The 23406-nt window shown below is 51.0% G+C and overlaps 9 protein-coding genes across 9 annotated transcripts; 6 read left to right on the forward strand and 3 right to left on the reverse strand.

Moving 5' to 3' along the window:
- Window positions 1-193: 193 nt before the first annotated feature.
- Window positions 194-4004, reverse strand: N7519_006215 (pentatricopeptide repeat protein; the record flags this gene model as incomplete). Its single annotated transcript, XM_057292991.1, has 2 exons — window positions 194-3812; window positions 3910-4004. The coding sequence occupies 2 exons, from the start codon at window positions 4002-4004 to the stop codon at window positions 194-196; spliced, it is 3714 nt and encodes a 1237-aa protein (XP_057147802.1).
- Window positions 4005-8996: 4992 nt separating this feature from the next.
- Window positions 8997-10233, forward strand: N7519_006216 (class I SAM-dependent methyltransferase; the record flags this gene model as incomplete). Its single annotated transcript, XM_057292992.1, has 2 exons — window positions 8997-9436; window positions 9483-10233. The coding sequence occupies 2 exons, from the start codon at window positions 8997-8999 to the stop codon at window positions 10231-10233; spliced, it is 1191 nt and encodes a 396-aa protein (XP_057147803.1).
- An 881-nt stretch (window positions 10234-11114) lies between these two features.
- Window positions 11115-12633, forward strand: erg8 (phosphomevalonate kinase; the record flags this gene model as incomplete). Its single annotated transcript, XM_057292993.1, has 2 exons — window positions 11115-11458; window positions 11526-12633. The coding sequence occupies 2 exons, from the start codon at window positions 11115-11117 to the stop codon at window positions 12631-12633; spliced, it is 1452 nt and encodes a 483-aa protein (XP_057147804.1).
- A 1129-nt stretch (window positions 12634-13762) lies between these two features.
- Window positions 13763-14757, forward strand: N7519_006218 (uncharacterized protein; the record flags this gene model as incomplete). Its single annotated transcript, XM_057292994.1, has 3 exons — window positions 13763-14336; window positions 14449-14532; window positions 14600-14757. The coding sequence occupies 3 exons, from the start codon at window positions 13763-13765 to the stop codon at window positions 14755-14757; spliced, it is 816 nt and encodes a 271-aa protein (XP_057147805.1).
- A 1081-nt stretch (window positions 14758-15838) lies between these two features.
- Window positions 15839-16587, reverse strand: N7519_006219 (proteasome maturation protein; the record flags this gene model as incomplete). Its single annotated transcript, XM_057292995.1, has 3 exons — window positions 15839-15906; window positions 15976-16399; window positions 16585-16587. The coding sequence occupies 3 exons, from the start codon at window positions 16585-16587 to the stop codon at window positions 15839-15841; spliced, it is 495 nt and encodes a 164-aa protein (XP_057147806.1).
- Window positions 16588-16908: 321 nt separating this feature from the next.
- On the forward strand, window positions 16909-17719 carry N7519_006220 (mitochondrial 37S ribosomal protein uS12m; the record flags this gene model as incomplete). Its single annotated transcript, XM_057292996.1, has 3 exons — window positions 16909-17347; window positions 17468-17568; window positions 17654-17719. The coding sequence occupies 3 exons, from the start codon at window positions 16909-16911 to the stop codon at window positions 17717-17719; spliced, it is 606 nt and encodes a 201-aa protein (XP_057147807.1).
- A 690-nt stretch (window positions 17720-18409) lies between these two features.
- Window positions 18410-19725, reverse strand: N7519_006221 (glycosyltransferase family 15 protein; the record flags this gene model as incomplete). Its single annotated transcript, XM_057292997.1, has 4 exons — window positions 18410-18477; window positions 18530-18818; window positions 18870-19628; window positions 19678-19725. 4 exons carry the CDS (start codon window positions 19723-19725, stop codon window positions 18410-18412), a joined length of 1164 nt encoding a protein of 387 aa, XP_057147808.1.
- A 766-nt stretch (window positions 19726-20491) lies between these two features.
- N7519_006222 (uncharacterized protein) lies at window positions 20492-21487 on the forward strand (the record flags this gene model as incomplete). The annotated part of the gene is made up of 2 exons (XM_057292998.1): window positions 20492-20619; window positions 20680-21487. 2 exons carry the CDS (start codon window positions 20492-20494, stop codon window positions 21485-21487), a joined length of 936 nt encoding a protein of 311 aa, XP_057147809.1.
- Window positions 21488-21506: 19 nt separating this feature from the next.
- On the forward strand, window positions 21507-23075 carry N7519_006223 (deadenylation-dependent mRNA-decapping factor PAT1; the record flags this gene model as incomplete). The annotated part of the gene is made up of 2 exons (XM_057292999.1): window positions 21507-22891; window positions 22952-23075. 2 exons carry the CDS (start codon window positions 21507-21509, stop codon window positions 23073-23075), a joined length of 1509 nt encoding a protein of 502 aa, XP_057147810.1.
- Window positions 23076-23406: the final 331 nt, after the last annotated feature.

The raw sequence follows: 23406 nt of genomic DNA on the forward strand, positions 1-23406 counted from the left end.
TAAACTCCGAACCTTCGCTGGATGCCAAAATATGAATCAATAACAAAGAATAGATATCCCACCAGGTATATCCAACTGCCGCCCTGCAGACGCCGAACCGGGAATATCCCAACACAGGGATCCAGCCCTGGCAGAGAGATTGTAGGCAAACATTAAACGGGTATCACCTGGTCACAATTATAGTCAAGAGAAATTAGAGAGACGAGGAAGCTCCACCGATGAGATCGACGATCTTGCCAGCCACCGCAGAAGGGTATCCGCGCGACATCATCTCCTGGACAATGGTGGCGGCACTGGTACGATCATCGGCGCTCAGGAACGCGCGGGTCATCGCTTCGTAGGTGCTGGGCTCTCGCTTCTGAATGCCGATGCTGTCGTAGATGGCCTTGGCCTTGGTAACGTTACCCTCGGCGGCCCAGCCGTGGATCAGCGTGTTGGCGATGTAGGCGGTCATCTCGACCTTGCGTGCGAGCATGTTCTGGACGACCTCCTCGGTGTCGGTGACGCGGTGGTTGGCAACCATTGACTCGAAAAGGGCTTGGTAGAGGCATGGCTGGAGGCGCACACGGTGGTCGGAGATTACGGTGTCGAAGACTTCGCGCGCACCAGCGAGGTCGTGCAGGACGCAGCCCTTGGCGTGCACTAGCGAGGCGTAGTGCACGGCATCCGGCTGGTGGCCTGCGGCCTTCATGGATTCCAGCACGGCTTCGGCGGCGGCCATGTTCACTGGTTCCAAGGAAGCGTGTGCATCAATGAGAAGCTTGTAGGTGTGGAGGGTGGGCTGGATGTTGCGTGTCTGCATGCGCTCGTAGTAGGCCAGAACTTTGCTGATGTCGCGCTTGGTGTTGAGGAAGTACTGGATCATGGAGTTGTAAGGCGCCGGGCGCGGCTTGTAGTTGGGCATGGACTCCATCTCTTCGAACATCTCCTCGGCGAAGCGCTCGTCGCTCACACGGCAGAGAGCATTCACAATGGTTCCGTAGGTAACACTTGTCGGGCGCACGTTGTTGGCACGCATCTCGGCGAAGTACGCAAGGCAGTCGTCAATGCGGCGGGCCTTGCCCAGCTTGCCGATCAGCGCGTTGTACAGGAAGGAAGTGGGCTCCACGCCTTCAGCCACGGCACGGTGGAAGACCTTGAGGGCCTCAGTAGCCTCGTCGAAGGTCTTGGTAGACTCCTTGAGGGTGGTGATGTACAAGCCGAAAGTGTTGGCCGAGGGTGCGGAACCGAGAGTGAGAAGCTCCTGGTGGTACTGAGCAGCCAGCTTGCGGTCGCCAAGGGTGAGGCAAGCAGCAACCATGGCATCAAGAATGGAGACCCAGCCGTATTTGACAACGCTGAAGTTCATATCGAGGGGAACATCAGTCCGTGCCATGTTATGGATGTCGTGAGCCAGGGTCATGCGACCAGCCTTGGCCGCGGCGGTAATCAGCTTAGCGTAGGTGATGTAGCGCGGGTGACGACCGATGCGGCGCATGTTGTTCAGACGAGTCAGAGCGTCATTGAGGTGAGTCTCGGCGCGTCCGCTAGTCTTCTCAAGCTCCTCAGCAATGATGGCGGATCCGCGGAAGTCGGTTGCGTGAGCGTAAGGATCAAACGATTCGGGAGCCGCAGACGGAGTGGTGATCGAGGTCTCCGCCATAGAGACAGGGCTTTGACGTTCAGATGAAAGGAACATCTGAGAAGGCGAAACGGAGGTCTGGGAGCCAGACTCCAGATAATCCTGCCACTTCTTCACGACATCAGGGCGATTGACAAAGAGCTTCGCAACGGCCTGGTCGACGAGGCCAGTGGTGTAGAGGTCCAGAGGAAGGGCAGAAGACAGAGCGACGTCAAGCATGTGCGCAAAGCGAACGGGATGAGCGACATCAAACAGCATAGAACCGCTGCTGACCAGCATGCCAGCCTGGACTTGGAGTGCCAGGGTGAGGTCGGCAGCCTTGAGCTGGGAGATACCGATGGGGCCAAGGTTAGCGACAGCATGCTCAGCCAAAGGAGACACTAGACCGCCGTTCTCTATCATGGACCACAATAGTGTCATGGATGACTGAGGGGAGAGAACCGCGGTCGACTCCATGAGGACGCGACCAAAGAGATGGAGTGACTCGGTAATCTGTTCTCTGATGGGGTTGGCGACGGCAGCGGGTTGATCTTGGGCAGCGCTGCGGATACGCTTGAACATGTGGCGGGCCTGGTGAAGACCTTCCTCGACATTTCCACTCTTGAGGAGAGCGACCGTGTACATAGCCGTCGGCTGGACCAGATCCGGGGTTGCCTGACCCACCGTGTTCAGCATGATCCACAAGGAACGGGCAGCCGAAACATCGCCCCGGCGGACTTGAAGGGCCATCAGCGAAATCGCTGGGTTCTGTCGTACGTCAGGTGCGGTGGGCAGACTATCGTAAGCCTCAGAAGCGGTGGGGAGATCACCCGCATCGGCCGCAGCAATACAGATGCGAGAAATGGCCTGATTCCGAGCTTCATCATGCAACTGATTCTTGGCTTGCTCCAATGCCTTGCTATAATCTCCCGCGTTGAGCGAGTGCTGCACAAGTGCATCCTCGATAATTACAGCTTCCACTGCAGACCATCGGTCCTGGCGACCTTCGATTACCTCGTCGAACGAAGAACGAATGCGATCCAGGAACTGGATAGCACCCTCTTCTTTACCACAGGAGAGGTACGCGCGGATCAAAGCCGCATAGACCTGACCATCCTGGCGCTGAACGATACTGAAGATGCCGCTGTCATCGGAGACAGCGAGCCCTCGGTACTCGTTATAACATTCAACGGCACTCTTGAGATCACCAGTGGAAGCAAATGCGGTGATCATAGATGGGAAGATGGTGGCATGCGGAGTCATCTTCTGTGATTCCATATGGGCGTAAATCCGGATCATATCCTCCACCTTACCTTCCTTGGCACAGGCAATGATAAGGTGACGGTACATCTCAAGCGGGAACACAAGTCGGTCGTGTCGGGCTGTGGCGGTATCAAAGAGCTTGACAGCGATAGACAGGGAAGTATCCTCGGCGAGAAGATCCCGCTCTAGTTCACTCGACTGAAGCATGAACTTGCCAGGCTCTTCCATACCACCGAATCGAACCCGTTCCTGCTCCAATGCCTCCTTGGCCTTGATGATGTCGTGAGCCCGTGTGACCAGAAGCTGAACAAGAGTCTCATAGGTATCTTCATCGGGAATTACCCTTCGACGAAGCATGTCAGAGTAGACATCGAGAGCCTTGGGGATGGCCTGAGCTGCATCAGGGTGAAGACGAATGGCAGCGAGCAGCAGGGCATTATACGCGCCGACAGTCGGAGTAAATCCGTCTCGGAGCAGAGTCTCGAATGCAGCGGGGATTTCAGCAAAGTTCTTCGAGCTGACCAGTTGCACAACGCGATCCGATGCAATCTGAGTGGCCTCAGAGACCCCTTCCGAAACAGCAACCTCCTCGACAGTGGGTTCAACCCTCGCTTCTGTCCCCAGCGCAGCCTCCTCGGCCTGTGCCTGCTCCTCCTGGATCTGAATCTCACGTGCCACGGCGGCCTCCACTTGGGCACTAACATCCTCGTTCACGGCAGCCTTGGTAGGGTGAGGGGGAGTTAGATCGGACGCAGCCCGGTCTTCGTTGACGTTGTCGGCCTCCTCCACTGATGGCTTCCAGCCAATACGGCGCTTGAACTCAAACTGGGTCCAGTCACTGTCATCACCGGTCTGCTGGGCGTTCTGCCATGCGGCATAATAGGCAGCAAGACCGAGATCTCCATTTCCAGATCCTCCCTGGCTTGTCTTGGCACCAGCACCAGATGAACTGGACGCATTGGAGAAAGCATTCTGCAATTGGGTTGTGCGGGAGAATTTGGCGGGTTGGGCGGCGAGCTGGTTAAAAGGGGGTGGTCGACGCGTACGACTGCGACGCGGCGACTACGGACTGAGCGTAGCCATGAGTAAAGGCTTTGGTGAAACTCTGGCGCGCGAGGTGGGTGAATGGCTTGAAAACCATTTATCTGATGGGGAACCTCTTTAGAACAAAGAGGCAATGCTGGGCAAAAAGTCAGTGTTGGTCAAAGATTCATTCTCACGTGCTCTCCAGGGCATACCTTGCACTCAAGGTAATAGCGAAAGTGCAGGTTCATTTGACGACAGCCTGTCGCCAATGAACGCGCAAATGCAAAATTAAGAGAATAGTATTAGAAGGACCCGTTTGTTGACAGGGCCAGAAATGAGGGAGAAAATATGGAAGCCTGAAAAAAAAAAAAGAAACGAGGGGCCAAGTAATAATAATATTACATATGGTTTCTGGACGGAGATGGAGTTTCACAGTGGGCCAGTCTGTTAGGGCCGATCTTCTCCGGAGAATCCTCTTCGGACTCCGCTTGAAAATCTACAAGATTGTACGGAGTACATACAACATACGTAGCTTTGCTCCGCCTCATTCCTCTTTACTATGTATCCAAGTCTTTTAGGGATTTTGTACTGGTACATTCATGCATTGTATCTGCCGTATCAGATCTTCCCTGTAGCGTGGGGGTATCCCGTCGGGTCATCTCGAGACTACACCAAGCCCAAGTATCGAGTACTGCCGTACAGCCGTAGTAGGCTGAATACGGAGAGAGTTAAAACGTCAAACAGGTCAGGTGGCTCAATCGAAGTTCTATATGAAACCACCAATCAGCATCCCGCTATTCCGTTGAAACCTTGGAAAAAGGGGGGGGTCCCTGGAAGTGAGTCACGTTTTTCTTCCGGTTCTTTTTCTTGTTCTTCCTTTTCTCGGAACTTCCTTCTTCTTCCCCGTTGACAGTTCGGAATCCCGACTGGCCGACTCGGACTTAACGGAATGGCAGAATAAAAGTTTGCAGGCGGTCAAGAGGGCCCTTGATTTGATTTGTAAGGCGACTACCGGGGGTTGGATTCTCCGGGTCCTGAACAGGGTTTCTGCGCACTTTCCCACATGACATCGTGGTCTCCCTTAATTCGACATGGTCGACGTCAGATCAAGGTGCATTGACTCCTTGTTTGGGTCTGAAAACACCCAAAATCGGACTTCTTCGGCTGTTGGCATCTCATACGGATCTCACACCCGTGACCGAGCACCTACCCTAACCACTGAAATTGAGACTTTGGTCTTCAGTGTGGCTTAGAAGATGCCCGGTTCTCAATGGGGTATTTCTTGGGGCAATGCCAGTCCTGGTAGACCGATTTTGGGTGATTTTCAGGCTCAAACGACGAGCTAATGTACCTGGTTCCGAAATGATTCGTATCTTTGACATGGCGCTTATTCTCTATGACAGAGATTCGAAGGATTTGAAAGCCGGTCCCAAAGTTAGTTGACTAAGAATAATCAATGAAGAACACCGTGGGTTTGCACGGCTCTGTCCGAGAACATCCTTGCCTCCCCCAGGCACTAAGTACGGTAGGCACTAAGTACGGTATGACAATCCATGTCGAGCGCCCGACGTATTTGGACATCCGGCCTCATCATCGAAGGGATGCGAGGGATGCACGAGGCCTTGCTTGTTTTGCCGAAGAGCATGCTAACAGGTAAGATGTGCTTGCTGACGAGAGTTGACGACTCCTATTGATGAGCCAGGAGGTCCCATCGCAATGCGTAACACTTCACCTTCTCGCACCATTCCAGCCTCTCAACGAATTGCAGTTACCATGCTTGGTATAGACTCGTATCCCGCAACAGTGCAAACAAACAACAATCACAAGTGCTCCTGCGTGGACTTTATATATGTTGCACACGCACTCCTATCTTCAGCAAGTCGAATTTGGATGCGGGACGGACTGCATCGTGCATTATCTCCCTCCAATGGTAGTTCGCACATGCGGGTATCACCTCCCAGTCTCAGCAAGCTTGACTCAAGCCCGTGTTACGGGAGAGCTTTCGCATCGGTAGACGGAGGTTTAGCGTCCATGTTCTGTGCACGTATCCCAGTTCAGGCATACACGGGTGCGTGGTTCACCTAGCGCACCTGATACTGATAGAATGTGCATCGCAGGGGGTATACAAGGTCAAAGTAAAGCAGCGATGTGGAAGTTAAGCAAACCTGCTAGGGGGTCAGGGATATTGAAAGTAAATGCATACCGCGACTGGGGCTCTGGGTGTTATAGATCGTTGCTCGTCCTGGCCTAGTGGTATGGTGGACACCTTGGTCTAGCGGGTTGGTCTTTTGGATTGTATTTCTTATCCATCAAACAGCTAGCCTTGGTGCCTGCCTGCCTCCGTATCATCTGGACCCGGCGTGCCGTTCTGATCGCCGGTCAATCCAGGTGATGACAATTTTTATTTCTCTCCACGTTTTTTTCCCTCTCCACTTTTTAGCCTTAGCTACCATCTCACATGTGTGTTGTCCACCGGCATTTCTCACTGATATTTCTTTCGCCCTCTTGATTATACGTCGTTTTCCAGGTAGCTTACTTCTTCACCAATATCAACCCATATTGCACTGTGTATGCACTACGGCATCTCCCATCCAGTACCTCTCCTGACAGTAAATCCCTCTTACTTTTTAGTCTTACCTGCGAATATAGCCCCCAAACTGAGCCACCTACTCTATGTATACATATGGCGGATAGAACCGCAGAACGTAGCCGCTTAGCAGAGCTGCTGTATATTGTACCTACATGGATATATTCTAAGGCACCCCATAAGGACACCCGGTGCCAACTCAACATATAATGCCACTCTACCCCACATCATCAATCGTTTCATGTTATACACCGTAGACTGCTCAGTTAAACATAACAGAAATTCTATAACCTACCATATGGTACCAAAGGTGCCAATCTGACGTCAGTGGGTCATATACTGACACTCCACATGGTCGAACACGACCCGCGGTGTCGATCGATTTCCGTGCCCCAACGTGATCATCAGGCGGAGAGAGTGAGAGGAGGTGCGGCACATGCCCTACGATACAATTAGCCTTTTTTCCATTTTCCATCTTTCTCATTCATACATAGCAGAAAATTTCTCGTTATATATATCGAATATAGGACCGTATTGCACATCACTTCAACAATACTCAGAGAGCACCAGTATCGATTCGAACCCAGTCTCAACTTGGACGTTGATGTTTTATTGGTGAAGATCAACCAGACAACTCGAACCCCGGGGTCGTAACTATAGTTACATAATGCTATTAGATCAGATGCTTATGGAATTGGAGTACACTTTCCTGATACATCGTTCTACCCCAGTCAATATCCCCGCGAAATGACTCAGAGATTGACAACTTTTGTGATTCTGACTACGAATCCTAAACCACGGACCAATGAAACCATGACCTACCGCAGAAGGAGCAAATGCAGCGCTACAAATATATTACACTTTCGTTGGCTTCCGTAGCCCTGTCTATATTCCTTATCACCCAATTATGATTGAGCACGCCATGTGATGCGAACAGTCCCTTGATATTACGTATCAGGGGATCTACTCTGTGGTAGTGTAGGATTCTATTAGTGGAGTACAGCCGGGACGCGCAAGGTACATATATGCCAGGAACAAAGCGTGTGCACAAGTCGCTCGTAGGCCGTGGCGGAAATCGATAATGGGGCCATTTTCGACGTCATCTGCCAAGAGGAAGTCCACATGCAGTAAAAATATGATTTCTCCGTGTCTCCTTCAGAAACGTGAAATGCTTATCTGATCTACATATATAGCTTTGACCTGCTCGGTTTTCTAAAGAGTTTAATTCAGTTCAGTGTTCCCCCACTTGGTACTCGTATCGGTTGGCTCAGTACTTTATTATCCACTAACCATGCATGGCTTGAACTATGACGTGAGAATTGTAAGTGATATTCATTACTCACGCTATGGACCTGCCAAGGTGCATATCCTAACACTTTGTGCCTTATGCTACCTCAGCCCTACATAAGGATAATCCAGTATATTTCGGCTGAGCCGGATAGGAGAAATGCACTGGAAGAGTCCACGGGTTCTATATAGGAGCATAATACTCTATTTGGAGTCCACGTGATCCCGGAAATACGGGGTCTCGGAGTTGAGTTTTCGTCGGGACGATCCATTGTGGGTCTCCAATATAAAGTCCCTCATACCTTGTTCAATCACATTCACAAGGCTGCTTTGGGCTGTTGTTACTTTATTCTTTTTATCCGTATTCCCAGTGGACTCAAAGTAAAGAAAAGGAAAAGAACTTCTACAACATAGAAAGTTGAATAATCTTTTCAATCTGGGACAAAATGTTGAGTAACACGGGAGAAAGTTCCGGGACTATGTGTTTCAAAGCGGGTGAACCGGAAGCTTACTACGGAGTAGTATTTGGAGGTTAGGATCTAGCTAGGCGCTGTGTAATGTACCTTTATATTGGATATTTCGTATTGTATATTGCATATCCCACATCCTACATCCCACACTTGGGTGATCAACATGTATGATGATGTTGGCTTGCCGATTATCATGTTTGTATCCAGACCCATATAGAATACAGCATTCAAACTATAGAAGTGGGCCTAGATCGTCGTTCCCATGACGATGCTCATTTCCTTTAAGGGTCCCGCGTCATGCGTGCTTTGACATGTAGTCGCGTACTCCGTACAACGGCCTCCTAACCCCTCTGCCACATGGATCTCGGAATTCGGAGAAGGAACGGAAATCCCCAGACAGGAATGGCAAAAAATGAAGCAATTGGGAAGTATGGTTCTTGGTTATCCGAATGAAAATTTCATTCTTTGGGTCTCTGCCGTCTTAAACGGATCAAACCATTATTAATGCCGGGATAACCGGTAAGAGCTTCCACGTCTGGTGATGAAATCCACTATGTGGCTACTGACTGTACAGCTGTCTCGACGAATGACTTTTCGTCTTGATAATGGATAAAGGGATTGTCTGTGGCTCTGAGCGTAGTGCTTATAAATCGCGCCAGATCCCCCCAGTGGCCGCTGGTCACTACACATACCCTCTTCCTCCAAGAGTACCTAGTATATACCTCCTTCATATTAATAATAGCTTGTATAAAGCTCTACCACCATGACACAAACCCTCTTGGATACACCACGCCATCCTGGGCGCAGCGAACGAGGTTCGGAGAGTGATAGCTCGCTTGACGAGATCGCGCAGGAGAAGCAGAATGCGCTGGTGACAACACTCGGCCATCATGGAAAGGACCTCGACAATTCGGCATCCCCGAAGCGGTGGAAGAGTTTCTGGACGGCATTCCGACACCTGGCCCACTTGACCCCGAAACAAGTTGACGATTTCATGGCATCATACGTCATCTATAACCTCGACTGGTCCGACGAAAAACAAATGACCGAGTCCTTGGGCCCGAACTACCAAGAAAAAGTCGGCGATTGCTTGAAATCCTATTATGGAGTCCTGAACCACCTGTGCGCACTGGGCGATGTCGAAAAAATGTATATCCCACCCTGGATGAGCCCAAAGTGCAACGTGCTAGAGAACCAGATCCTGTACGAGCGCTCAATCGCACAAAACATCGGCCTGGGGACGGGAAAGAGGGTGCTGGATCTCAGGCTGCGGGCGCGGACGTGTTGCCGCCCACATGGCGCAACACACCGGCGCCCAGGTAACGGGCCTCAACATCGACCCGAACCAGGTCGAGCAGGCGAAGACCTTCAACCAGGAGCGCGGACTCCAGAATACCTTCGTCACGCAGGATTTCAACGATCTCCCCCTGCCCTTCGCCGACGAGAGCTTCGACGCATTCTACCAGATCCAAGCACTGAGTCTGTGCAAGGACCTGCCTGCTTTGTTCCGCGAGATCTTCCGCGTCGTCAAGCCGGGCTCGAAGATCTCCCTACTGGACTGGATCAGCCTGCCGGATTATGACGCGAGTAATCCGGAGCATGCGGAGCTCATGCGTCGCGTCAAGCCGCTCATCGGTGCTGTCGGGACACCTACGCAGGAAAGTCTCGAGGCGGCGTTGAAGGTGGCTGGGTTTGAGGTTGTGCGGTCGGAGAACGCTAGTATCGATGGTCTTCAAGCCCCGCTTATCGATACCGTAGATATATATTTCCGCACCCTGCGCCAGGCGATCCTTGCGCTCGTCAAGGTGCATGTGCTGCCGCGACACTTCAAGACTTTGATTAACCGTCTTTGTTTGGATGGCCAGGCTTTTGTCAAAATGGATCGTATGCGTCTGGCTACGACGAGTTATAGCATCATTGCGCAGAAGCCCAAGGCTTCAGCTTGGAGCAAGTTTGTCGGCCACACTCGATCTGTGAGGAGGTTGGATGGAATTGAATAATTTCCTGATATGAGATTCCGCGGTGATAAAGTCGGATCAACATCCACCTGGGCAGAGCACATCCCCCTCGCCAACGCCATTGTCGCCCCTTACGAACCGATTGGACATCTCAACGCACAATGCATCCATGGATACCCTGTACATTTATAATCAACGGATGGGAAGACTAGGATTTGGCGCTTGGGGGAGTTTCCGTTATTTCTTCCATTTCTTTTTTAAATTTCTTTTTCAGGGGTGTTTTTTGAGCAAAAAGGAGTTTTACGAAGGGAATTGCATCTACATCGGTCTGATAGTTCACAATACACTACATTTAGAGATATCTTGTGAATATATAGCAAAAAAAAGAAGTATTAATTAACAAACACATAACTAGTTAAATGAAAAGCATTAACCAAGTCAAAGTCCTCTACGAAACCATAGAGGATGGTATAAAAAAACTAAGAAGAAAAAGAAAAGGTCCTACCCGGGATCGAACCGGGATTGCTGGTATCAGAAACCAGAGTGATGACCATTACACTATAGAACCCATTTGATGTGAGGAACAGCATTTTCTATCTACAAGAGATCATCTGCACACACACAGCTTATATTCTTAAAACACCTGGGCAAGTCTGGGCTTGTAATATCTCCACTAGTCCCCATTAGGAGAATTCCATACACCATTGTACCCCTCTAGAATCTGGGAAATGTTCAAGTCTCCTTTGAGCTGCGTCTGCATGGCAGCGTAAGCCCAGCAAATCTTATCTGCACTATTCCAATCTACTCCTTCCAAACAAACCCCCGTGACCGCGGGGCAGTCCCTCCATAATCTCCAAGCGCCCCGTAGATCCCGGCCTTTTTTTCTCCCCACAACAACCGTATCTCCAATCTACCAGTACTCCATGTCTCCTTTACCGTCTTCCGTCACAGCGCTGTCTGCGCCGGGCAAGGTCCTCTTAACCGGTGGCTATCTCGTGCTAGACCGCGGTTACACGGGCACCGTATTTGCGCTCGATGCCCGCATCCATGTTATTGTCCAGCAGCTGAGGAGGGGTCACCGCCGCGGGGTGTCAGGATCTGGGTCTGCTCCTGGCGCCGAAGCGCCATCTAATTCGGGCGCTGAGGACCAGGATGGGGAGGACACCGTTGTTGTGCGTTCCCCGCAGTTTCTCGATGCGGTGTGGGAATATGGTGTGCAGCGATGCGGGAATGGTGGGGGTGTGAAGGTCATCCAGAAGGGAGATGGGTATGCTTAGCTGTCACCCTCTCTTTGCGCGAGATTCATTGACTAACATCACCTTGCTTCTCTTTAGACCGCGAAACCCCTTTGTCGAGACCTCTCTTAACTATGCATTGACTTATATCAGCTACGTTGCTGACTCCAAGGACTTCGGGTCCCTGTCTGTCACCATCATGGCTGATAGCGACTACTACTCGGAAACCGCTGCCTCCAGGCGTACGGCGTCGCGGGGACGTGGTGGGCGCTTTGTCAATTTCGGCGTTCCTCTTTTCGAAGCCCACAAGACAGGATTGGGCTCTTCAGCTGCTCTCGTTACTGCGCTTGTCTCCGCCTTGGTCATTCACCGCACCATGCAGCCGGAGGACCTAGGTGCTGGTCGGGATAAACTCCACAACCTCGCTCAAGCGGCCCACTGCGCAGCCCAGGGTAAGGTCGGATCTGGATTCGACGTTGCCAGCGCGGTCTACGGTTCGTGCCTCTACCGACGTTTCTCGCCGTCAATCCTGGAGTCCCTCGGCGATGTAGGCTCGGCTGGTTTCGAGGAGCGCCTGTTCCCTATCGTGGAGGACTCTGATCCCGAGCATCCATGGGACACCGAGTGTGTGGACTTTGGCATGCAGCTCCCCCGTGGGATGCAGCTGGTTCTGTGCGACGTGGACTGTGGTTCCCAGACGCCCTCTATGGTCAAGAAGGTTCTCGAATGGCGGAATAATAACCGCAAGGAAGCGGATATTCTCTGGGCTAGCCTCCAGAACAACAATGAGCGACTGCGCCAAGAGCTTAAGCGCCAGGCCCAACACCCCGATGCCAATCCTGAAGGCGACTTTTCTGATATCCGCACCCTTATTCAGCGAACACGCCAGCATATCCGCACATTGACCCGCCGGACGGGCGTCCCCATTGAACCCAGTGTACAGACCGAGCTGCTAGACAGTGTTTCAGAGATCGAAGGTGTCATTGGCGGTGTTGTCCCGGGGGCTGGAGGATACGATGCCATCGCGCTCCTGATCCGGGATGATCCCACTGTAATTGCGCGTCTGAGAGATCATCTTGCGAACTGGACGAGCACGATCGAGGATGACTTTGGAGGCAAGATCGGCAACGTACGACTGCTAGGCGTGCAGCACGGGTCCGAAGGTGCGAAAAACGAAATGTTGGAGCAGTATGCCGGTTGGGTCTAGGTTGCTCTGCGGTTTTTGAAACAAGGCAACCAGTATCCCCATGACTGATCAACAACGTGTTTCGGCTACCAGCTTAGCCTCTCTCCCCTATTGCATCCTGGGCCGGACCCTCCAGAAACATACACAGGCCTGTAGGATAATTAATTGCACGAATCACGGCTGAAAGATCGACTTTAACTCAGATCTCCCTATCTTTTACTTCCCCTACCCGCTCCACCAGTATCCACCTATCTGCATCTCTATCTTCAAACTTATTCCCCCTGCATATGCACCACGAGTCCCATGCTTGGCCGAGGGCTGCCCGTTCTTTTTTCCCGATGGCCTCCCTGTGTACGACCGCGGTCTGTTTGTCAGGTATTTCAATCGAGACGGGACAGCTCTCAAGGGAATGAGATGTGCAGGTAATATTCTTCAGCTTCACGATACCTAGTCTATGAGATAATGAATACAGAATACACTTACATTTTTCCATGACAGTGAGACAATTGAAACAGCGACAACTGCATGCTCCGTATGATACATATGTAGTCATGAGATCCCAATCGTCGTACAGAGAGTACAGAGAGTACAGAGCTACACATGTGGAGAAAGTGACCTGTCTTTTTCATGCAACTATCCAGACATGTCCAGATCTACATAGCATTAACGTACGGAGTAGCATACAAGATTATAATTATTCCCCCGGATCTTCAATTGATATTCTTGATTTTTATACGTTGTATATGACACTAAGCTATACTAAATTATTTAGCACGTTTCAATTTTTTCCCCTTTGACCCAAAAATAGGGGAAAGATTTTAGTCCCGAGACAGTTCAAACCAGGGTCACGAAGTCTGTTAGGCTTGCAGATCCCCTTTTGCCTTCTTTCTCCCTCTTCAACCTATTCGAATATTAAAATAAGATCATTTGGGGGGGTATATGTACAGCCATTCCCACACTACAACAGTTGTAGTTTGATTATCTTGCGCCTCCCGCTTAGTCTTGACTCCTCACATCTGCATCTCTCCCTCCATCTCCTCCCGTTCCAGCTCTCACGGAATACCTTTCCTTTCCAAACCCCTCCGTTGACAGTGCCCCTTTTCCCGACGGGGTTAAAGTCAATCATTATCTGCCATCGGGGCATCCTAAAATGTCTACAACCGATCAGCCGGAGTCGGGGGAAAACAGCAGAGATACCAACCCACCCCCGGTCACAACATCTCCGCAGGATCAACAGACCACAGCACCAACCACAGAGCTCCAACCCCAACCAGACCTCTCTGCTGATACGTCCATCCCATCCGTCCATGATCAAACACCCGCGAACCAGACCCAGGTCCACCCCGCAACTGGACCCAGTAGTGGCAAAAGCGAATCCGCCCCCGTGACAACGTCACCTACCACCAACCCTCCTCAAACTGTCGACAACACACTCGCTGTTGCGCTGGCACAACCCACTACACCGCCTTCAATGGAGACCGAAGAGCCAAAGACAGCGCCCGAGACCTCAACGGAGCACTCCGATGACGGTTCCGGGAAGGAAGTCGAGGAGGATGCTGGTCCGTCGCTGGCGATCACACTGCTATTGACAACGGGGTCGCGGCACCCATTTACGATCGATGGGAAATATCTAAGGAAGCGATCGGTTAATGTTGAGAATTTCGACCCGTTCTTGATGAGCGTCTACACGCTTAAGGAGTTAATCTGGCGCGAATGGAGATCTGGTAAGTGTTTCACCCCTGATCTAGTCCTCTATATGGGCATCGGATGGCCAGAACATATCTTGATGTGAGATGTCGTGGGATGAGAACGGGTAAGCTAACGATGTCGTCGCAGATTGGGAGACCCGTCCCTCGTCACCGAGCTCTATCCGTCTTATCTCGTTCGGGAAGTTGTTGGATGATAAGTCACCTATTTCTGGTATGTTTCTTTCTCATGATCGCATCGTTTCTATGGCTATAGACTCTGATACTAATAAACCGACCAGACTCCAAGTTCAGCAAGGAACATCCAAACGTCGTCCACATGACCGTTAAGCCGCAAGAAGTCGTCGACGAGGAAGACGCAAAGGGAGCCAAGGCACAGTACAGCCGGGAGGGCGAAGCCAATGAGCGCAGCCCTGGATGTCGATGCGTGATTCTATAACCTCGCTGCCCCGCCTGGGCAGTTACGGGTCTGAAGCGTGGGACAACCTGCTACCGACAATGCTGTTTGCTGCTTACATCCTTCCACCCCGATACCCGACCTTTCCATCCTTGCCCATATTCCGCCAACCTCTCCACCCTCTACCTGTCATTGCAGCGATTCGACTAATTCTGCCTGGATGCAGGATCAACATCCCTGTTTTGCCGAGCCAACATGGGCGCTCTGGAAGCGGCGTTTGGACTTTTTTTTTTCCTGACTGGACCTCCATCCTGGACCATGGGTTTCGACTTGCTTGTCTTATTTCTGTGCTTCGGCCATCCGCTTGTTCTATCATCGCCATATCGTCTGCATGCGGGCCTCATTCATCTATCCATGGATCTTTTCTATCGGAGTGCTTCGTGTTTCCTTTCCGACCTGTCTTCCGAGGGCTCGATTTGAGATTCTTCTTTGCTTTTCGCATTGCTGTCACCATTATTCTTACCCCGATTTCTCGATATATACCCCCTCCTATCCGACTATCCTTTGCTTTGTGCTCTATCGTGTGCCCCGTATGGTTCGTTTCCTCATGGACTTTCGTGTACTTACGACTTTGACCCCTCCTTTTCTTTCTCTCATTTCTTTCGCGTTTCATTCCTTTTGCTCGGTTTTCTAGCTGCTTATGGTGGTTAGTCGTAGTGTATAGGGTGTTTTGGAGAAGGTTGACAGGTTTCTTTGTCATATATTAAATAACTTCTAAGGTGCCTATATATTCCCGCAGTCTTGGTTGAATTGCTAGTCAGGCGTTCGAGGGACGATCAATTCGAGTCGCTTTACTCATACGGTAGAAACCTCTAATACCACGACTGGTGGTCCTACAAGACTGCTTGGTTGGTTGAAATAGACCATGGATTGATTCAATATACCGAGTGTACCGCACTGCCTTGATAACAGACAGACACACCGGAAAGCATCAAGTCCAGTGATCTATCATTCTATCTGACGACATAAGGTAGGAGTATGACGAGGGACGTAAGAGGAGAATAGTAGAACACATCGACATAGAAAAGCAGAGAAACAAAAGAACACCATATCATCAAAGCCATTAGAAATCCATCTTGAGTCTCTTCTCCATCTCATCATGGAAAGCAGGCGGCTCACGGAGGTCATCACCTAAATCAGAAACGATGTCAGCCAAAACCATCCAATCCCAAACCCCAAACCACCCCATACGCAACTTACCGTGGTAAATATCCTCCCACTGAACCTCACTATCCCGACCCCCAATAACAAGAATATCCTCATGAACATTCCCACCCCGCACACCGCCAAGCACAGCAGGCCGGAAAGTCCCATCCCGAACGATCTTCAACTCCATCCCGCGACGAACAGGCTCCGCAATCCCGTACGCTCGACGCAGTCCCTCCATCTTCATGGCGTCCTGTGTAGCCCGCCACGCGAGAAGTCGTGCCTCGAGTGGGTGCGTAGATGACGGGACCTCGCCGCTGGAGTTCGTCGACGACGCGTGCGCGGTGGCGGGCTGCGTGAGCTTGTTGCGGAGCGTGTCGGGGAGTCCGGGGCGGAAGGGGCGCCTTTGGATGGGCGGGGTGCCTGGAGGCTTGCTTGTTGCCGGGTTGTGAGGTTGCTCGTTTGTGTTGCGTTGCCGCTTGGGGGGGCGATGCGGAGGGACTGGGGTTTTGTTAGTTTTATGTGTTTAGAACTTGGATGGGTTCGATTGAGGGAATTCAGGATAGAGTTTGGTAGCGTTTGCGTTGGGAATGGGGGTTCTAGATGCTTTGCTTATGGGCTGGACTCCAGGTGATGTCCCGGGTCCGTAGCTTGATAACATACCATGATTACGGATGGATAATGGTAGAATGTCGGCTTCAAGGCTCGAGATCACAGATTGGATAAGCCTGGATGTTTATTCAGAGCTCAAAAAGAAGATAGAAAAGTAGAAACAAGAGCAAAGGGAGGATGCAGGATGACAACCACCGATGATGCTTCAGGCAGAGAGAAGCAGCGCGGCCAGCTCCTCCGGCAGACGAGAGAAACCAACAACGCAACACCAACCCATCCAATCACGTGCCCTCCACTTCCGCCGGCCAACTCAATTCTATCGCGATATTCTCGACAGCGAAAGGAGAAACGAACGCACACCTCACACCACCTAACATGTCTCAATTACTCTCCCCAATAGCCCTTCGGGCCCTACGGACTCTGATTCACCGTCCTGCGATCTCCTCGCCCCTCTGCCGCACCATCACCACATCACCCGCTACCTTCGCCTCGAAACAATCCCCCATCACCTCCCGCCTCAACTTCCACCCCGTCTTCCGCACAGCCGCCGTCGGCTTCTCCGCAGTGCCAAAGCGGCAATTCTCTAGCTCGCCTATCATCCGCGCTACGTACAACCAGGTCCGGCGCGGTATTCGTACTGGACAGCGGGCTCGTCGGGGTGGATCCCCTGCGTTGAAGGGTACGCCTGGGTTGAAGGGCGTTTGTCTTAAGACTGGTGTTACCAAGCCTAAGAAACCTAACTCTGGTGAGAGGAAGGTTGCAAGAGTGCGGTTGAGTTCTGGCAAGGTTATTACTGCTTATATTCCTGGTGAAGGTAAGATTTACTTGCGATTGAACTGGATTGGATTGGAAAGGTGCTGGAAATAGGATTCTTTGGATTCTTTTGCAGCGCTGGCTTTTTATTACGGAGATTTTGGCTAATTTTCTTGTACAGGCCACAATATCCAGCAGCATAGTGTTGTCCTGGTCCGTGGTGGACGTGCTCAGGATTGTCCTGGTGTGAAGTATACCCTTGTTCGTGGTGGAATGGATTTGGTAAGTCCTTTTTTGGCTTCTGTTTCGATATACCCACGTCCGGGTGTATGTCTTTCTAGATCTTTTACTGATTGTATGCTACTAGGGTGGTGTTGGAAGCCGTATGACGAGTCGCTCGAAGTACGGTACAAAGAAGCCGAAGACCAACTAAGATGGGTTCGGGGATACAGGTTGATCGTGACCTGCTGTGAGATTATACAATTTTGACCTTGTTTGATCAGCTGCTGTATAAGAGAATAGCCTCGTTAGGCTACTGGGATTTGGCTCTTTGCTCTTCGGAGAGCAACCTCTTTCTGTTCATATTTGCATGTAACACTACGGATTGCGACTGTTTATTATCATATCATCCCTTTCAATGTTTAACCTCACTAAAGTCAACTGTATTGATACCTTCGAAATTTTAGAGGTATAGAAAATGGTTCCGGGAATATCACTTTACTCCGTACCCATGCAACGAAACAAGCCCCCAAAAAAGGATGAACGCCATAGTAACACATGTCAGACATAGAAGTAAAACATCCTGGGGTAACGCGATAATGGGAATCAAAACGAAACAGTTTCAAGGTTATACCTGCAGGTTTTTGCCCAAGCGTGGTAAAATCGAATAGCATATTGCTTCATTCAGGTATGTTATCCACCCGAGCAGAGCGGGCGGACGGAGATTTTACCGGTTTTGTAGTTGCCGCGCAAATGGGTGACACTGTCAGCCTCTAAATGTGCAGCGCTTCATATCAGGACGAGACAACCGACCCGCGCATTGTCGCTAGTAAGGAAACGAAACGACTGGACCATCCGTGGATAGACCCAGAGGGACCGAGAGAACGTGAACAAGAGGTGTAAATCAGTCGTATTTCTTCTCCCATCCGTTCGGCTTCTCCATCTTGGTGATATCGAACCAATGCTTGGTGCCTGTGTCATAATTAGCTTTGCATTGGTATAGGCCAGAGGGGTATGAGCATACAAGAATAATCTTTCCAGTCGAAGTTATCCTTCGGTTGGCAGGAACACCTCAAGTCCAGGCGTTTCTTTTCATCCGTGGGGCAATGTGTGAATGGGACATGGTAGTAGGCAATCTCATCCCAGAAGTGGATTTCCTCCTTCTTCAACATCAGAGAAGCGGCAATAGAGTGAACCGGTGCGTCGCCCCATCGCTCATAGAAGAAGCCACCATCCTTGTCCAAAGACGTGAAATAATCAATGTATGCGTCGGACCGCAGCCACTCCAAGCTGCCAATTTCAAAGTTCGACCACTGGTAGAAAGGTTAGCGAGGTCGAAGTCACAACCAATTTGAAGTACTTACGAAGTGGCAGTTGTTGTATGTTTCTCCACCGTCGTTGCTGATGAATTCCATGGCATTTCCTTCAGAAACATGCTCGGGGTGGTTGCCTGTGAACTTCTTCACGCTATCCCACAGCGAAGGAATGGTCGCCCCATACTCGTACAGACTGATGACAAAGCTGTACTTCTTGTTGTTCTCCTTCATGAAGCGGAACGGATCGGAGTCGATATCACAGTAGAGCTCAATGCTAGGCTCAACGCGCCAGTAGTACTCATAGTTCATCATGAGTGGGTGGCGGAAGAAGAACCCAGACTCATAACGGCACATATGGCGGTAACTCTCCGAACCGCCGTAAATGATCTTCTTGCGGTCCATCTCCTGTCGCGCTTCTTGGGCCTTGTCCTGGTCGATCCACTCTGGGTACGACCAGTGTTCCTTGGGGATGACACCATAATGGGTTTTGCCTGAAACCAGTGCGGTGGTCAATTTCTTGAACTCATCATCGAACTCGTCGTCGTTCAGGAACACCCAATCATAGTTGTAGTTGTGGTTGAAACGGTCTTCGACTGTTCGAATGGACTTGACCATGTCCCAAAGGTCGGAGTTGCGCGCGAGGGTGACAAAGGTGGCATTTACACGTTTGCCATGGTGTGGACCGATAACTTGCGGTTTTTGTGACTTGACTGAGTCGTATGTGGGGGCCTTGGGTGTAGGTGTGGTTAACGCGGTGGTAGGAATCGGGATGGAGGATTTTGAGACGAAGAAGAAGACCGCCAATCCCTACTCAATGTTAGCAACGAGTATTCATTGGCATAAAAGAAAGACTCACTATGACGGCAAAGAGTAAGTAGCGCGCATATCGAATAGTGATAGACATGGTGATGTGGGGGGAGGAGGAATAAGGATGATTCCCCGTTAAGTGGCAAGGCAACAAGACAGGTCAGATCGGCGCAGTGGGAACCAATCCAGATCAAAAAGCGAGCGACATCAATGGAGGATGAGACAGAAGCAAAACGGAGAAGTCAGTGGTGGAAATTCCGAATGGTTTTAGGGGGGGGGGGCAAGAAGAGATTAAAGGTGGAAAGATCAAAGGCCGCGCAAGACAATGACAGCCGCTTTCAGCCACTGGGGTGTCACCCAATTTGAGACATTCTCGTGCTCAGGGGATATTATTAGAGTAGGTGGGTTAAGATCCGTGATTCGATCTTGGAGATGATGTCAAATCCACTTATAAAAGAGAAGTAAAAGGGAAATGATTCTCGTTATACTCCGTACAATATATAAGTACTGAGTAGTATCCCTATACCTAGGTATGTTGTTGACTTATTATTGTTACTATTCCGAGTATATACGTTATGTATGTTGTAGAGAGTTTTCCAAAGTATTACCACGTATATTCTAAATCCTCAGATAGCCCTATAATATCTTATCTCCTCTTAATCTTAGATATCTCTTTCCATATCCCAAAGAAGTTGAAAGCTGCACATCACAGAAGATCGACACCGTGGCTTGGCAAAAAATCACTTGCTGCCTGAGGCATCCGCACTCCAGAACTTCCCGTCCATCGATCGCACCTTTCCTCAACTTCCCCCCCACTAAGCTATTCACCCTCCCCCACCTCTTTCTCATTCTTCATCCAGAGGATGGCTTTCTTTGGATTTGATACCACCCTACCCAGGGACCGTGACGGTACTGGGGCTAAGGGGTTCTTCGAAAACCCAGATCCCTTTGCCGACATTGCTCGAGCGAATGCGCTGGGAGATGACGACGTGTGAGCTTATCTTTTTTCCCTAATGGCTTGGAATGGGCCATTGTACTTATTATCATCTAGGATCGATTTTGAGGATACCTACGATGGTCTTGGAGATCAGCTTTCCGACGACCAGGACGAGTTCAACGATGACACGTTTGGCGGAACGGGCGCCGATACATCCGTCGGCAGAGACTTTGATTTCTTTGGGAAAACTGCCCAGGTTTCTGATGCCATTGGCGAGGAGCAAGTTCGCTTTAGCCTACAAAATCCCAATGCAGCTCGAGTCGCTCAGCAGCCCGCCCAAGTTCCTGTTCAGCCGGCCGCCACCCAGACCACTAAGCGCTCTGGATATGAGAAGTACTCCGATCCCGATTATATTCCAGACTTGCAAGCCAAATCTAGTGTCTGGGGTGTCTCGCAGAAGAAACCTGAACCAGCTGCCGCTGCCGCTGCCCCGAGCCGGAAGATGATGAGCTTGGAAGAGGTCGAGGCACAGATGCGTTTTCATGGTCATAATACTGCGACTCCAGCCGCAGAAGCCTTTATGCGATCCATGGTGGAGCAGCCTCAGTACCCACCTCAGCTCCAGCACCTCCAGACGCTTCCTGATGGGTTCCCTCCGGTGCCGCCAGAGTTCATCCAAGCACAGATGAAACAGGGCCACCTACCCCCGCAAATACCACACCCACCCCCTGGTATGCCAGAGCTTTATGGTGGGCCTGGACACATGCCACCTGGTGGGCCGTTGCATATGATGCAGAACGCCAATCTCCCCCCCGCAAAACATGCCGCCTCCTGGCCCGCGCCATGCTGGTCCACCCCAGGCCCAGCGCCCTCAGCAACCCCAGCCCCCGCAACCTCTTCCACATCAGCAAGGGCCGCTTAGCCGGGTCTCCAACAATGGAATGCCGGTGATCACTAACCCGCAGCAACTCATGCATCTCACGGAAGAGCAACGTCAGGCTTATTTGGTGGAAGATGCTAAGCGGGCAAAGCGCAACCACAAGATCTTCCTCCTTTCCCGAGGCAATGGTTTGATGACACCGCAGGACAAGAATTTCATCACCCGTATCCAGTTGCAACAGCTGGTTGCGGCTGCTGGAAATGTCGCAGATTCAGATCCCGAGGCCGTGCTGGCGGAGGACTTCTACTACCAGGTGTACAGCCAGATCCGTGGCGCACCGCGCCAACACCCCCACCAGCCCCTTGGTCATTTCGCCCAGACTTATCTGCTCCAAACAGGTAACCGTCTCGGTGGGCACCGTCGGGGCAATTTCCAGAGCGCCGATAACCACATGCAGCGAATGCAGCAGCAGGTCCAGCGTGCCGTAGAGGCGGCTAAGGCCAAGCCCAAGAATAAGCAGCTCATTATCGAGGGCAGCTTGGGCAAGATCTCATTTAGCAATGCCAAGGCGCCCAAGCCGATGCTGAATATTAAGCGCCCTGATAGCTCAGAGGGACCTAAGCCCAAGAAGCAGTCGGATCTGAGTCTCAGTGACCGCAAGTCGATCCTTACGAATCTCGAAGGTGTTTACAGTGCATTGATGGCAATGGAAGATATGGAGCGCACGATGCCGCCACCCCCCGAGGAAGGCGACGCCGAGGCAATCCAAGAGCACATGGAATGGAGACAGAAGCTTCACTCGCTGAACCAGAAGTTGTGGCGGTCATTGAAAGTGATGGAACCAATTGTGCCCAACTCGACGACACCCCACCCCTTTATCGCATTCTTGTCATACCCCAAGGGCAAGAAGGCCATTCCTCGCATCTTCCGTCACATTGACCAGGAACAGCGTGTCACTATCCTCACCATGATTGTTGTCCACCTGGATAGCTTAGATGTGGTCCGTCTTGCTCAGCCCGTACCGGGTGAGGCCCAGCCATCGCTCGGTGTGCGCGAAGCTATTGACCTGTTCTCATTGGCCGTCATGCCCTGCCTTTTGGGATATGTGAACGAGGCACCATTCAACATTATTATTGGCCTTTTGGGATTGGTCATTAACCAAACCCATGTGCAGAGCGTCGCTCGCACCAAGGTCGGATTGGGCATTTTGACCATGTTGCTCAGTCGTGCCGAGATCGTCAAGGAGGCCGGTCAGGCTTCCGAGCACGATTGGCAGCAGTGGGTTGAGAAGTTCAATGTGTTATTTGATACCTTGGAACTCGGATTGAATGACATTTTCCCCGGATCGATCAGCTCCGGTGACGATATGTATGTGTGGCAGTTCCTTGCCGCCGTGGGCATTGGCGCCAGTCCTGAGCAACAACAACGTCTGGTTATTGCCGTGAAGTAAGTGTTTCCGGTTTGATCTAGTGATACGCAGAAACAGTGCTAATCAATTCCTTATAGGGACCGTGTCATGGAAACCGTGGGATATAGCAAGACCCTTCCTGCCGACATGGGCAGTCAGCGTCTGAACAACGTCAACCTTTTCATGCGGGCCATTGGTCTGGACGTTGAGCTCCTTGGTTAAAAAAAAATAGCCAGTTATTTTCTGAGCTATTTCGATTTTGATTTTGCCCTTGGCATGTTAACCACCACTTCCAAGCTCATCCGGACTTGGATGAATGAGAAGATCTATGAGGCTTTGAGTCTCGGTCTCATGGGAAATGTTGCTGAAATGCAACACACTATCTACCATCTACAGGGAATACGGGGCCCCAAATCAGGTTGTATTATTTTACCTGAACCCGGTTTATTTTATTTTTTTTTCCCAATACCAATTTCAGTTCAATGTTCTATATTCGACGCCAGTAAATAATATGCCGAGAGGTCACCGGGAACGGACCGAACCCCTTGCAGAT

The sequence above is a fragment of the Penicillium mononematosum genome, assembly GCF_028829835.1.
Source record: "Penicillium mononematosum strain IBT 11891 chromosome Unknown utg000003l:1.0-8172316.0:1.0-8177699.0, whole genome shotgun sequence".
Classification (NCBI taxonomy): domain Eukaryota; kingdom Fungi; phylum Ascomycota; class Eurotiomycetes; order Eurotiales; family Aspergillaceae; genus Penicillium; species Penicillium mononematosum.